General features: G+C 35.9%; 2 protein-coding genes across 2 annotated transcripts; both read right to left on the bottom strand.

Annotated features, from left to right (window-relative positions):
- Positions 1 to 4,331: 4,331 nt before the first annotated feature.
- On the bottom strand, positions 4,332 to 6,863 carry LOC113712592 (subtilisin-like protease SBT3). Its single transcript, XM_027236076.2, has one exon. It carries the CDS (start codon positions 6,788 to 6,790, stop codon positions 4,529 to 4,531), a length of 2,262 nt encoding a protein of 753 aa, XP_027091877.2. The 5' UTR covers positions 6,791 to 6,863; the 3' UTR covers positions 4,332 to 4,528.
- A 4,132-nt stretch (positions 6,864 to 10,995) lies between these two features.
- On the bottom strand, positions 10,996 to 14,192 carry LOC140015354 (subtilisin-like protease SBT3). Its single transcript, XM_072067731.1, has one exon. It carries the CDS (start codon positions 13,566 to 13,568, stop codon positions 11,289 to 11,291), a length of 2,280 nt encoding a protein of 759 aa, XP_071923832.1. The 5' UTR covers positions 13,569 to 14,192; the 3' UTR covers positions 10,996 to 11,288.
- Between the last annotated feature and the right edge of the window lie 2,321 nt (positions 14,193 to 16,513).

Here is a 16,513-nt window from a genome sequence, read left to right on the forward strand (position 1 = left end):
TGATATATTCCTACATGAAACGAAAAAATTACTCTTGAGTGTTTAAATTAACGTCACCTATTGTTTTAGCTTGATTACATTAATAGTGGCACATTACTTTGGCAATAACTATCTCTTTTATCCAAAAAATGAACCTTTTATATATCATTAGGTGTGACAAATTATACATAATACATGAGCTTCGGTTCCCGGCAAACAAGCCTAGTAGCAGGAATGAGTTTGGTGACCCAAGAAACGGGATCGAGGTTGATGGTGTGCTCGATTGATGCTGCTGTGGCAAAACCCGTTATAAGGATGCTGGGGAATGCATTAAGGCTTGCTTTGATGCCCTTTGGCATTACCATGCATGTCTAAAGATGCTAACACTCTTGGATCCGTTTGGAAGGCATGTTTTTTGGGTGTTTGAAAATTATTTCTTGTTGCAACGATCGATTTGATGCCCGTAATAATATGAAAAATGAGTAACTCTTCTTCTTACCTTCCACACATCGTTAAGAAGTCCTAGAAATGATTTCGAATCCTTATACTATATAAGAACGAGTTTAAAGCTAGATTTCAACCGCATGGGTGAGGTTATTTTGGGAATGTGAGAGTGTTTGAAGAGTAATTGGAACATTGAGTACAAGTCATTATACCTTTAATTTCACTATAATTACTTATATAACCTTCAGACATTTAAAATTAGGGGCAGATTTGGTATGTTACAATATTTGGTACCAAGTTGAGTATCAAGCATAACTGAATAAAGCTTGTATTTTGATAGAATTACATAAAAATCCTTTTAATCATTTATTATACTAACATCCAAGCCTTCCAATTTCCTGAAACCTTTCTCATCCGTTAAGGAATTAATTGGATGTTTATATAATTGGATTTTAATTACAATTAATTAATTTAATTATTATCTGAACAATCATTATCATATTTATGTCCCCATGTTTAGCCGATACCCTTTCTTCTTTTTCAGTTTCACCTCTTTGATTTTATTATGGCTATTAAATATTTGGTGGAATGCATAACTTTTCCTTTAAATTGAGATGAGTTCTTTGATTTTGTTTTCTTAGATTGTAATTTTTTTTTTCCCTGATGATTGGTTTATTCAAGAACTCCATATAGTTTTCCTTTTGATACTTCTAATTCAAAAAACTGACTAATTGTATTGTTTTTCTTAGTAAATCCTAGAGATTCTGCCTCTGGTCAAAGTACAATTTGAGATAATGTTGTCACTTTCTAAAATAATCAGAAAAGCAATTTTATCATCTTCTTCTCCTCAGCCAAGGTATTATTTCTTTATTTAAGTCAAATAACCTTATTTCTCATGAATTTTCTCCTATTATTCTTGACTCCAGGAATCTGTTGACTACATTCCAGCAGTTATGGTTCAAGTAGTTATTTTTTCATGTAATATGATTTGGAATTCAGCTTGTGTTTATTTTAATTGGGAATTTTATGATTGTAAAATGTATTAATTTAGAATTTTGTACTTCATTGAAACTAAAAAAGAAAATTAATCATGCTACATAATACTAAGATGTCATTTGCACTCTATTTGCTTTCCATGTTATGATTTCGTTCTTGTATTATACTGTTTATATAGTTTCAAATACAAAAATTTTACTTTTGTGCTATGTAAAAGAATTTGTAGTGGAACTTGATGAGTTTAAATGCTTTAACTACAGCACCATTTTGATTGCATTGTATTAATTCATTTATTCATAATTGTATGTTGTACAATGATAAATAATGTTTCTTGATTTGATTGAAACAACCATTATCCATAGTTCAAACGAGTCAATTAAGTAGAGATGTTATATTGGATACTTATACAAGTAAACATTGAAAAATATCATTAAGCAGTTTCTACCTATAGTTTGCAATTCGAATTCATATGAGGAATTTCTTCTGATTTTACTTACCATTTTCTACAATTTCAAATTTAGAAAATATTATTTGCACCAATTTTTTATAATCAAGATAGTTTCAATTCAGATTTTTAACAATTATACAGATTTGAACTTATTTATGAGATTATAAAGAAATGTCCCTAGCAAAAAACACCAAATCTGAATAATTTCTACAAAACTTTGAAAAAGACCACTTAAGTTTCGTATCTATCTATCATTTTTGGGCATTATTATCTCTATAAAAAACATGTGATTAAGTCGTATTATACCCACCAAATTATATAAATAGTTAGTAAAAAATAAAATTATTTTAGATTAGATTGGACGCAAAATGATTAATGGATAAACTTGACTTGATAATTCAAGTTGAGCTTAAGTCGAGGGAGAAATCAGAAGCATTGCTTGAGGGATTTTTCACGAACATATATAGATTCGAGAGATGAAGGGTCCAATTGATACTTTAAAATGTTTTATCATCTTGGATAAGTTTTAGAAGAGATCTTTGGATACTTTTCAATTGCACTTCAAACATTTTTATATTTTCAAACTACCCTTATCTTTACAGTTGAAATTCAAACATAACCTTTGATCACAACGGATTCTTATATAATATAGCAATAAGGATGTCTTATTGCACATTATTTTTATTAATTCACTATGTAACTTATGATTTTTCTATTAAAATCACATGATAAAATCATCATACTTTAGTTCCTATACTACAAAATGTTAAATAATAATTATTAATTATCTTGAATCACAAGCACCAAATTTCCGTGCGTCGCGTGGGCTGTTTCTCCCTAGTATTGAGATAATAAAATTTGTCACCTGAATTCGGAGATCAGAAGTCTCCCTCCCAACATTATTGATTATTGTGCGCTAAAATATTTAAATATTACGCCTACAACACCAAATATAAAATGTATGCTCAGGTATGACTTCCAGAATTTCCCATTTGAATTGTATCATAATGCAGAGCTTGAAAAAAGGGATAATTTCAGAAGCCTTACTCGACGTTTCTTAATTATAATACCATTCAGCTCTCCTGAAGTTTTTAAAATCTCACACACCTTCCTTAAATAAATTGATATTTTTTTGTAACATTTTAACCCCTTTGGAGAAAATACAAGAAAGATAAAATTTTTTGTTCCAATACTACCCTTACATTATCCTACTTATGAAATTTATAACAACAATAAAAAAAATAAAATAAGGCTAAATTTTTATAAGGTGTAAATTTCTTGACATAAACTATATATTTTATTTGTATTGGAACAAAAGCAAAATTTACACCTTGAAAAATTCACACATATGAAGAGATTATTTTAGTTTTCAATACAACTTAAACTACACCATGAATTAAAACATATTCCTCAAAAAGTATCTTGACTTCCTTAATTGTAACTGTGCACGAAATTTTTTTAAAGTGTTAATTACTCTCTAAAATCCACCTAAATGGTTAATCTTGATTAGATTTAATTTATTCATATCATTTGCTATTCCACCATGACTTCAATGTAAAAAAATACGGACTATTATTAGCTAGCAATTTGTTTTTGTAATTTACATTTTTTGCCTTTTAAAATTTTATTTTGTTTTGGCTTTTTGGTTAAGTAGTTATTAAGAGCAAGGGTAATGTTGTCAATTTGTGACCTCTGATAAGAATGTTTAGTCTTGTCAGGTTGACAAGGGAGGTAAGTGAAATTTTAAAAAATTGAGGGAACCTGAGTAATATTATGGCAAACCTCAGGGGAGGTTTCTGAAATTATCCCTTGAAAAAATATTCAACTGCCTTGCGCCAAAGAGAGAAAAAACCAATCCCATAACCTTCAAGGAGCAATCAATAGACGTGCAGCTTTGAGAAGTTTAATCTAATATCTGATGATTATTAATCAAAAGAAACTAATAATTAATGTTTCGGTTCCCTTTTCTATCTTTGTTCTGTCCTTCCTCTATCAAGTTAACATGATTCTGTTTGTCTTCCCAAACAAACCTCAGAAAAATATCATACCTACTACATGGTCTAATCTTGCGAACACCGTTTTTCTATCTATCCTAATTGACACAATATTCGGAAAAATAACTTTAGTATTTTCCTTTGCTTGCCGGCCTGGCGTAGCTTGCTTATTAGTATTACTGTGCCATACGAATTTTTTTTTTCTTCCGAAGCCCAGAGAGCTTGCGACAATTTTTACTACCCATTAATCCCGAGAGAACCCCAAAAGCTGGTATCTCTTGAGGTCCCACAGGAGACTAATAATGCCATACGAATTCTCTTGCTGGAAAATTGGAGCCTAGTTAACTCTTATACTGTTGGCAGAGCATGTAGACCCATAAAAAAAAAACAAAAAAAAAAAAAAACCGTTTCTGGCTATCATATGGGACATTGAAGGGACGAAGCGGTACAAAAACTATAGCTGCGCGAAAGATCAAAAGCAATGCATTTGGATTCCTCAATCTTTTATTGTGCCTTCTGATTTTTCTTAGCAAGAAAGCGGTACTTCTACTTCAAATTAAAATTCCAACAACTTTCAACTTTATGGTGCCTTCGTGTCTGGTTGGACCTCGGGCAATTCTTCCCTAGTAATGAGCATGAACCACAATTACACTGAACCAGAAAGCCATTACCAGACTGGAATGATTGGTGCAACAACAATTGGACTCCTTACAATATGCTTACCATTGACCTCAACCCAAATAACTGAACCAAATGTCACGGTCTTATTTTGGTTAGCCTTGTACTTTAGTTTGAGAGAATAGCTTTGCTTGTCGTATTTTTGGCCAAACACCAATGTCTCCGGGTAGACGGTAACCCCTGAACCCTTTGGTGCTGTTACTTGAACCTTGTATGTTGCTGCCCCATCTCCAACATTTGTGACTATCCTTTCGAACTTTTTAGCCAACGCATTCTTAGTCTTGTTAGGATACAAGGCAATGAATGATGGATAATTCAAATCAGAAGATGTTTTTGAGCAGTTGTAGCTGGATCTTGTGATTGTTTGGATTTGTTTCTGGGTGAAATTCATGGAGCAGAGAATAGATACGTAATCTTGTGGCGTAGCATCATATATAAGGCCTGGATCAAGTGCACTGTTGGGATTGACTTGGCCGGCACCCATGGATACAGGGGTAGCAGTTGCATAACTGAAGCCCGCATCTCGAATAGGAGTTCCAGTATTGTCAAGGGGGTTTGCCGTGGTTACCAAGGCAGACCGAATAGCTGCTGGAGTCCATTCGGGGTGTGCACCTTTAAGAAGTGCAGCAATACCAGCTGCGTGAGGACAAGCCATAGATGTACCAGAAATAAGATTAAAGTCATTGGACAACCCAATGTTTGGGCCAATTATCGAAACAGCATCATTTGGTCTCCAGGCTGCCAAAACCAATGTACCTGGTGCCATTATATCCGGTTTCAAAATTTCGGGATAGCTTGGTGAAGGACCTCTTGAGGTATATTCTGCAACAATAGGTGCTGGCTTTGTCCCCAGGAGGGTCCGTTGGAACTCCATAGAAGCGGTTGGATTAACGCCATTTACTGCATAATTAATTACTTCAGCGCCCTCACCAGGGGAAATGACGACACCAGGATATGGAAAAAGGCTATCATCATAAGCATAATCACTGGAGATGAAGATGGCAGCATCAAGAGTTGATCGGGAGACATAATACATCTGAATATTGAACGACTTACTGCTATCACATATGACTGTTCCAGAAGAAACTTCAGATAGCAACTTGGTGGAGTTGCAAGCAGATATTGTTTTGTTGTAGATAAGACGTGATTCCCGGACAACGGCTCTTGCAGGGAACATGGACCATCCAGTGATGGTTAATCCATTCCCTAGAGTTAAAATTCCAGCAAACCAACGGTCCATGGAGCCAGCAGCCACTGTTAAGACCCATGGAATGCCATTATGTAATTCTCCAAGATCTGTACCAGCATTTCCTGCTGAGCTTGAAACAGTAACACCCTTTTCCATTGCACCAAAAGAGGCTATTGCAATTGGATCTTCATACAAAGGAACCAAGTCAAATCCCATTGAGATTGATATGACATCAACACCATCAGCAATGGCTTGGTCCATTCCAGCAAGTACATCAGAAGCATATCGCCCTTCCTCGAAAATGACCTTATACATTGCCAACCGAGCACGAGGTGCTACCCCTCTTGCTGTCCCCAACGCATAGCCAAAAAATGAAGCACCTTCAACATAATTGCCACCGACTGTGGATGAGGTATGCGTGCCATGGCCTTCGGTGTCCCTTGCGGAGTACATTTTCTTGGTGTTGTTCGGGTTAGCAGCCAACACTCCCTTGTTGAAGTATTTAGCTCCAATTAATTTTTTGTTGCACAGTGAGGAATTGAAATCATATCCTCCGTCACAAGCTCCTTTCCACCTTGAGGGAATTTCTGTCATCCCATCATCTCTGTAGCTCAGACTTTCTGGCCAAACGCCAGTGTCGATGACACCGACTATGACATCTTTGCCATATTCAGAAGCTGGCCATAGGCCTGTCACCGGATTGAGAGAAAGGAACTCAGTAGAGTGTGTGGTATCTAGTGTGGCAACTTTGTCACTGTAAGCTGACACGAAGCCCAGTGATTTCTTAACGGCTTCCAGTTCAGCTTTGGATAATGATGCACTAAAACCATGAAGCACATTCTCATACGAGTAAAGAAGCATAGAGGGATTCTGATGGAAATTTGGGCTTGTAGAATTTAGTGAATCGAGAATGCTTGAATACCAATGTTGGTGGCTAGCAAAAACCTTGGGCATGAATGACTTGTCCATATGAACAATGTACGTGGACCTCTGTGCTGAGACTAAATTTACAGCAAAGGCTGCGAATAGGAAGAAAAAAATCATCTCTTGAACAATGCCCATTTTCTTTTACACGAAATGTGTGGTACTGACAGTTTCTTCAATCAGCAAGTATATATAGAGTACAACTGTAACATTTGTTTTGCAGTATATCTTGCTTGTAATAGCTAGAAAAATTAACCCAACATATAAGAATAAAACAATGCGATCGGAGGTTCTCAAATAAGTATTAAAGTTTGGGGCCGCTTTAACCTTTGTTATTTTGCCCTTGGGGCCGGACCAATTATTCAAATTGCGAGGACTGTTAACTTTATTGATGGAACTTTGTGATCAATGGCTCGATTTCTTGACCTTTGACATTTGCGTATAGGATCAATGCGAGAATTATACAACAGAAAGTAACAACAAATGGACACATTGATAAGTTACGAGCAAACAGCCTTGTCTGTTGTATTGTCTTCATAACCCAATAATGCAGCTTCAGTGTTACAAAAATTTCTTCCTTTAACTTGTTATGTTCGTTATAGCGACCTGCTAAATGTAACTGTGTTAGCAGTGGACATGCAGTACTGTTGAAATTTTTTGCAAATTGCTTTATATGATTATATCCTCCCGGTTCCCTCATTCTTGAATTGTACTACGTTAAAGCGGAAATTGCAGCAGAAGAGAAATACTCGAATCTGTTGCAACTAATGGAGAATTAAACTCTGCAGCTACTAAAGAACTGAAAAATGACTTGTACAGGTTGCTTCTATAACTCAACTCCTGTGAGCTCCCCAAGTTTTTTCCTTCAAACATTAGAGGCATCTTAGTGTGATTTGACATCTAGCTATGTTTTTCTCTGGTTTGGCGGGTTTCTGAAGTCACCATCAAGCATGTTACTCTTGCAATTGCTAAACAACGAAAGAGTCCTGACTCCAGTGTTTACTTTCTGCCCTGTGACATCCTTAACACAGACGTTGCATTCTTCGAGCCGGATAATTCCAAGTCAAGACTTATCCATGAGAGCACAGGAGGGCCTGAATGTTTAGTGCTTGGAATGCATGAAAAAATTATTACAGAGTATAGCATAGGAGCTGAGATCAAGACCCGCTGTAACTTGTAAGACGCCGTCCGTGAAACTTGTGTTGGATGAAATTTCATGGCTTTGAATGAACAATATATGCAGTTGATCGTTGGATAAGGGTTGCAAAATCTACCAAGGTGTCCTGGAAATTTTTATGAACTTGCATAATTGATTATGAAATTAACGGGTCTCCAAGGTTCATCAAATCAAAAGACAGACATACATGCAACGATCAATTTCAACTTGGTCCTAGCAAATGTTGAAAAGAGGACAATCCATGCATGTGACACGTTGTACGTTGTACGTTGTACACAACGTACACCGTAAGAAATTTTTGAACATGGGAACAACCATAAATGAAGACTAAAGACTAAGGAGGCTGCGTTTTAGACTCACTAATCAAGCTTAGTCAAAGACAAAGGGAATCAACTTATCCTCTAAATCAATTATAACCCAATAAATGAAAAGGGATTTACTAAAACGAGCATCACTCTGTATTGACAGCTGGGGAAATCGTCTTCTATTCTTACCTGCTATAAATTTATTGATTTCAGATGGGGTATTGCAGCAATTACATAAACAATGCTGCAGTTTTGTATTTGGGTTAAGTTCGGTTCATATATAATGATGTACATTTAAATTCATTCCAGCAACTGAGACTATTATAATGTGGAGATCATAGGCAATCTTTTAATTTGCTTACAGCTTCAGAATAAATTCATATCATAATAATATTAATGTGACAATAACCCGAGTGACATTCAACCATCCAGGACCTATATATCGATTACGACTTGGAACCTAACCGTTAATAAATACAGACGGCCTTGAGACGTTAATGATTGCAGCCTGTAACTTCTTTTGTGCTCATTTTTTTGGTCTTTAGGTGTAGCAATTGATTCCTTCCAACAAAAAAAGAGGTGTAGCAATTTATGGGAAAGCATTGTCTAAAGCTTACAAATTCTTTCTCCCCCCCCCCCCCCCCCCCCCCCCCGGCCCCTTTTTTTTTTATTTAACACTCCGCATGTATAAGTGATAAGTCCTACTCGAATGGAATGGCTGTCACATAAGTTGATATGACAACTGAAAAGGCCTGCAAACTCCTTCCCACCACCCAAACAAAAAAGGGATAATTTCACAAACCTCCCATGAGGTTTGTCTTAATAATATCACTTAGTACCCTCATGGTTTCCAAAATATCTCTTACCTCCCCTTGATTGACATGTCTTGTAACATTGTCACCCGTTGTGCATTAAAAAATTCATAGATAAGAAGAGATAATCATTTATTTCCATTTGTACCATTTGTTATCCTTTATATAAATATTAAAATAAATCTAATAAGCAAAAGACAAATTGAAAAAGATGTAAGTGCAATAAAAAAAAGTTGCAGAAAATAAGTAATATTACAGCTTTGCAATGACAAATCATCTAACTCTAGGATTATAAAGACAACAAGACAACGAAATGAAAAAAAACGTGTTTAATGGCAAAAGAAGCAACTTAAAGAGGAAATTAGTAGAAGATATTATTGCAAATCATAACAAGTTCTAATATTAAAAGACACTTAATAATTCACCAACATCATTTAATATAAAAAATCGATATTATTAATTACAATAAGAAGACGATAATTAGGATTTTGAAAGTGAATGAAATCCAAATAAGTTATATTTGCTTCTAATGTCCATTTGATGTGCTTTTGATGTATTAGGTAATAGTAATGATAGAAGTTCCCTACCTTTTATTACTATAGGATAAAAAAAGTCACAATTATAAACGTTAATTTTGTTAATTATCGTCCTGATATTTTTACTTTCCAAATTCTTTTTTTGGGCAATTTTTAGTCAATCAATTAAGGATTTCCAGAAGGGTAATATTGTCCATTTATCACCCATGATAGAGAAATCTTGTCTTGTTAATTTGACAGAAGAGGTAAAAGAGATTTTTGAAACTACAAGGTGCTAACCAATACTAAGACAAATTTGAGAAGAGGTTTGTGAAATTATCCCAACAAAAAAGGGCAATGAATAATAAAAAGAAATCATAGAATTAGCTGTACTGAGAAACGACTTTAAACCAATTAAGAATAATCAATAGAAAATCGGTGTTGTATTCTTATTGGTTGGATGAAAAGAGGAGGTCATGCATATTACCAACAACATTCGAAAAGTGAAATTTGAATTTATCCCTTTCACTGATAAACTCTTGAATCTCAAATTTTTTTTTCCCGTAATGTAGATAAGAAGAATGTCAAGTGGCAAAACTCATGCTCTGCACTCTAGTAAGACATTTTTTTTTTTTTTTTTTAAGTGTGAGGATTTGAATCAAAGTTTTTCTACATACAATCCCTCCCATTTTACCATCCGATCTAACATTCCCTTGCACTCTAGTAAGAGTTAATTTCTAATAAACAACTTGTTTTCAATAATGTGAACTTACTTAATTGTATTGAAATCTCATATGATTTTTATCATGTAATACTAAAACAGCAAGACTCCAGAATTGTCAATGCCAAACTATAATTTGCACCAACGGAAGAGGCCAAAGGTATCAAAGTTCAATAAAAGAAGGACTAACATGAGTCAGATAAAAAAATTAAGGGACTAAATGTGAAATGTGTAAAAGCTGAAAAACTTACTACAAGTGACGAACTGATAAAGAAATGCTACTGGGAAGAGTTCAACAAAAATGTGTCGTTCGACAATTGAATCTTTTCAAAAGCCGCCGCTGTAGCCGTGGATTCTTTTTCTACTGCTTTTTATCTGTCACCTTCTGGAAATTAGAGGTGTGAATTGTACCAAGGTAAACTACAGCTGGTGGGGCTATTAGAAATTGCGCCATCTTTTGACCGAAAGGCCTTCATTTCTGTTTGATTTATTTTGGATCCTGTCTTTCTATCCCTTGGACTATTTTTTAGTCTAATTTTTATGTGAATATCTTCTAGTGGATGACAATCTTGATTTTTTTTTCTTTGTTTTGGCCCCATTCCTTTTGTTTGGCGCTGGGCGCCTATGGAATCTCGAAAGCTTATAGACCAACAACCTAATTTTTGTCGTCGTACAGGGTTCAAAATATACCAAAATTTAGTATAGAATTGGCTACAATTCCAGGCTACGGTACAGATACCTAAATTAACTTGAAAAATTTAGCAGCAGCAAAACCAAGAGAGGGTTGCTTTGATACCATCATAGGGAGGTTGGTGGAGTGAAATACTGGTGCTGTTGCTGCGAAACGTTAAACGAATATGCTTTGTTTGAAGTTTCAGGGAGTGAAAAGGCACGGACATTGTGGCTGCTTGAAAATTCCAGCTAAAAAAAGGAAGGCATTCTGGTACCTCCATTATTCTGGTACCTCCAACTCAAAAAAAAAAGAAAAGAAACAAGTACTTCTAATTTCACAAATAATTTCTGATCACTTCCATCTGTTGGCGTCTTTGTTTGACATTGCCTATCTACCCTGCAGAGGATAGGCCGCAGCAGATAATGCTTATTTACTACGAATCATCAGATGAAATTTTTGGTGTCACAACAATTGGACTCCTCACGCTATGCTTACCATTATCCTCAACCCAAATAACTGCACCGTATGTAACTTGGTTATTTTCGTCAATCTTAGTATGTATGGTGAGGGAATAGCTTCGCTTTTCATACTTTTTTCTGAATACCAATGTCTCCGGGAAGACGGTGACCACTGAACCCTCTGGTGGTGTCACTTTTGCCTTATATGTTGCTGCCCCATCTCCAACATTTGTGACAATCCTTTTAAAGTTTTGAGTTGATGCATTAGTCCCGTAAGTATACAAGGAAACAAAGGAAGGATAGTTTAGATCAGATGATGCCTTAGAACAATTGTAACTGGATCTTGTTATGGTGCGAATTTGCTTCCGAGTGTAATTAATTGAGCAGAGCAATTCCATGTAGTCTTGTGCTGTAGCGTCGTATATAAGGCCAGGATCCAGTGCACTGTTCGGATTGACTTGTCCTGCTCCCATGGATAGAGGTGAAGCAATTGGGTTATTGAAGCCATTAATCTCTCGGATTGGATTTCCAGTATTGTCCAAGGGGTTTGCTGTTGTTACCATTGAAGAGCGAATAGCTGCTGGACTCCAATCTGGGTGTGCGCCTTTAAGAAGCGCTGCAATACCAGCACCGTGAGGACAAGCCATGGAAGTACCGGAAATAAGATTGAAGTCATCTGAGTTGGACAAGCCAATGTTGGAGCCAATGTTGGATACTCTGTCATCTGGTATCCAGGCTGCTAAAACTAATGTCCCTGGTGCCATTAGATCGGGTTTCAGGATTCCTGGATAGGTTGGTGAAGGACCAAGTCGGGTGTATTCTGCAACCATTGGTGCTGGCTTTGTCCCCACGAATGTCTGTTGGAACTTGATAGTGACGGTGGGATTTGCATCCTTCGTAGCATAGTCAATCACGTTCGCAGCCTCATCAGGGCTAATGATAGCTCCAGGATATTGGAAAGAATTTTCATCGTAAGTAAAATCACTCGAGATGAAGATTGCAGCATCTGCATTTGATTCAGAGATGAAATGAATTTGACTGCTGAAAGAGGAGCTGTTATCGCAAATGATGGTTCCACCATGAAATTCAGATAGCAACTCAGTGGAATTGCAACCAGCTATTGTCTCGTTGTAGACAAGAGTTGAGTCTTTCACGACGGCCTTTGCGGGAAACAAGGACCATCCCCTCAAGTTTAATCCATTCCCTAGAGTTATACTTCCACCAAAACTACGATCCATCGAACCTGCGGCCACCGTCAGGACCCACGGGATTCCATTGTGTAATCTTCGGGGAGTAGACCCAGAATTTCCTGCTGAGGTCGAGACAAATACACCCTTTTCCATTGCAGCAAAGGAGGCTATTGCAATTGGGTCTTCATAAAAAGGAATGGAGTTGAATCCGAAGGAAATGGATATGACGTCAACTCCATCAGCAACAGCTTGGTCCAAACCAGCAAGTACATCGGAGGCATAGCGCCCTTCCCGAAAACTGACCTTGTATATTGCCAACCTAGCACGCGGAGCCACGCCTCTTGCTCTTCCCCTTGCATAGCCAAAGAACGAAACATCTTCAACATAATTCCCAGCAACAATAGATGAGGTATGTGTACCATGGCCGTCAGTGTCCCTTGCAGAATACTTGTTATCCCTATCATCTTGGTTCGCCGCCAAGAGTCCCTTGTTGAAATATCTGGCTCCGATGAGTTTTTTGTTGCACAATGAGGAATTGAAATCATACCCTCCGTCACACGATCCTTTCCACCTTGACGGAATATCTGTCATTCCATCATCTTTGTAACTTAGGCTTTCTGGCCAAACGCCGGTGTCAAGAACACCAACTATGACATCTTTGCCATAGTTAGCAGCTGGCCATAGTCCTGTCACAGGATTGAGACCAAGGAACTCAGTAGAACGTGTCGTGTCGAGCGTGGCAACTCTGTCGCTACAAGCTGAAACAAAGCCTGGCAATTTATTAACAGCTTCAAGTTCAGCTCTGGATAGCACTGCACTGAAACCGTGAAAAACATTGTCGTAGGTGTAAAGAAGCTCAAGGGGTTTCTGTGGATCTGAATTTGGGCTTGTAGATTTCAAGGAATTGAGGGTACTTGAGTACCAATGCTGGTGGCTAGCAAATGCCTTGGGCATAAATGACTTGTCCATATGGACAATGTATGTAGACCTCTCTGCAGAGGTTAAATTTAGAAGAAAGGTAGCAAACATGAAGAGAAATGAAATCAGTTTAACAAGCTTCAACATTTTCGTTGGAACTGTTTTTCTGCCAGGTCTTCAATTCGCATATCCTTGTGTGTATATGAATATATATATATATACCTCGTGGAAGATTGTAACGCTCGGGAGTAACTTATTAGTATTCATTTCAGTGACTATAAGCTGTAATGATTGAGCCTCTGTTCATGGTCCAGGCTCAATTTCTTGACCTTAATGTTTTACACCTAAATATTGGATCAAAATTCAAGACCATATCTTATGAAATATCAAGTGTTGGCCCCTCGAAAAAGTGGCAGAACTTCGCAAGGAAAGGACGGCAGCCTTGTTTCATGTTACTTTGAACTCAGCCTACTGCCTTGATTCTGATATCAATAGTGTTAAAGCATTTCTTTCTATAATTGATTGTTATGCTCATTAGATCTTCTAACTAGTAAACTACTTTTGAGAACGCCTGCGAATGGCAAGCTTTGCAATCTGCAGTCTCCCTCGTACCAGAAGAGAAATTGTTGCAAAACTAATGAAAAAATTAAGCTCAGTCAACTCAGCAGCTATTGAAGACTTGAAACTGATTGGCAGACATTGCAGAATTGGAGTTCAGCAAGTAACCTTCAAACTTGGTAACTGTGGATCTGTTAAGCTTTCAAATCTTTGAATGACGAACGTTGTCCAAGTCTGACAAGCTAATCCAGATATTTGAGTTGGACCGCCATAGCAAAACTGCATTTGGGGCAAGTCTGACGAACGTTGTTAGATAAGATCATGACAAAATCAGACAGTCATAGAAGTGTACATGAAGTAGGTCTTATCAATTAAAAACAGGTATGACGTGTTGGGGCAATGTGGGGCTCTGACAGATGAGAAAAATATTGGCGTTACCTTTCTTCCACGACGACCTGGCGGCTGGCGTGTGTGTGTGCCGGCGCGTGCGCGAGCGTTTTTTTCTTTTTTCTTTTTTTTTTTTCCATCTTATCATTTGTTTTTTTTTTAAAATAAAATGTAACAATAGTTTTGGCCATGTGATGCAACATGGCCAAAATTGTTGTATTCGGCTCTAACCATTGGCTGACTGGCCTGAGACCGCATCATTTGTTTTTTTTTTTTTTTTTTATAATAAAATGTAATAATAGTTTAGTGGTTTTTCACTTAACACGTGATGACACCACACCCTTTCATGAATCCTGTCTTGTAAAATTTTTAACTCCGAGGTTCACGAGACGATTGTTCTTATTCCAAATGGAGGACACAAGATACTGAGGATTTATGCTTAAACTGTAAAGATCGAAGGATAATAATTAATATCAGTGGGAGTTGCCAAGCCCGCGACTATCCGTGGCTATTGCTCCTCTTCATTGCGATTTGTGAAGGACCCAAATTTCTGATCAATTATATTTTAAAAATGCAAGTATCTGCCGCCACCAAAAAAAAAAAAAAGGAAAAAAAATTTAAGTGTCGGTTGTATTAAGTTTCTTTGGTGAAATATGTCAAGCGTCGGTCACGTTGATTAGAGGTGGTGGTTCGAATGGGTTTGGACGGGTCATAATTAGGTAACGGGTGTCGTTAGATTAATTCATTTGTACTCATTTAAATAAATGGATATACATAGACTTAATTACTCATTTATGATTCACTTAAAACTCTGCTTATTTTTTTCTATATTTTTTGCATGTTGTTTGATAAGAAATGACCATATTTTATTGTTATTAATTAGTAAGAAATTTACATTTATGTGCTTAACACTAACTAAAAGTTGAGTTTAAATATATCATTATTTTTAAATGAATAAGTCGAATCAACCAACTACCCTACCAGTTAAATGGATTTAATTGAGTATCCATTTAGACCCATTAAAAATTAATTAATAAACGGGTTTGGACGCATTAACAAAGTTGGGTTATGATTGACACCTCTAGTGTTCATTTTCTTTGGTGAAATATGATATGATTCTTGAAATCCAATTCAAAATCAATGCAGCGAGTCTTTCAGAATAAGTGTTCCGAAATTTTTGACTTTTGTATAGATAAGAATTTTTTTTTTTTTTTTTTTTTGGTTTTTAACAAACTTCTTGTGAAACGAAATAATAGAAATGGAGGCTGTTATGGTTTTCCTCAAAACTTGAGGTGGCATAATTATGCAAGTTATACCATAGTCAATGTTTTAAAACCCGGACCGTCAATTGAACCGGTGAAGTGAAAAGGTCGAGATTCAACCGGTCGGACCGGTTCAACCTCGGTTCAATGAATTTTTTAAAAAATAATTAATATAAATATATATATGCACAAAATAAGACATGCAATAGACTAATTTAAAACTTTATATGATGAAAAGTTTACTATTTTTGAATAACTTGGATTTTCAAAAATAAATTTTTTAAATTATAAGTTAAAACAAATAAATTTCATTTCAATTTCAATTATATCTACCAAAATAATCTTAAATCTATCCCAAAAATATCACAATATTTTGAAATTATACAAAATTCACGTCTATGAGGATTTGACATTGTAAACTTAAATTTTAAATTTATGCCTCTGGGATTTAGAGATTGCAATTTAAAAAAGAAAGTTTGGAGTTCGAAGGAAGTCAAGAGAATCGAAAATAGAAATGCAAACTTGATAAGAAACAAAAAATGAGATAAAAGTGAGTGGTTGTAGCATTAAATAATTTGGGTTAAAAAATAATTCTTTTTTAACTTTTTTCAAATTTGTGTTTTCAATTCGGCCATTTGACTTTCTCACTCAGTCCATATTCATTGGAAAGAAAAAAATTCTCCATATTCACATTTTTTGTCCACTAGAAAATTGTTATTAGCGCCCAATTATTTATCAATGTTCCCTTATTTAATATTTGTTTACCAGTCAGTTAGGTAACAATATCCTTATTCAATGTTACTACCTACGATATTGTTTTGAGATTGTAATTGAAATTAAAATTTTTAAGTATTTTGTTTATTCACACAAATTTAAAAAAAAATC

Source organism: Coffea arabica, chromosome 10e (genome assembly GCF_036785885.1).
Source record: "Coffea arabica cultivar ET-39 chromosome 10e, Coffea Arabica ET-39 HiFi, whole genome shotgun sequence".
NCBI classification, from domain to species: domain Eukaryota; kingdom Viridiplantae; phylum Streptophyta; class Magnoliopsida; order Gentianales; family Rubiaceae; genus Coffea; species Coffea arabica.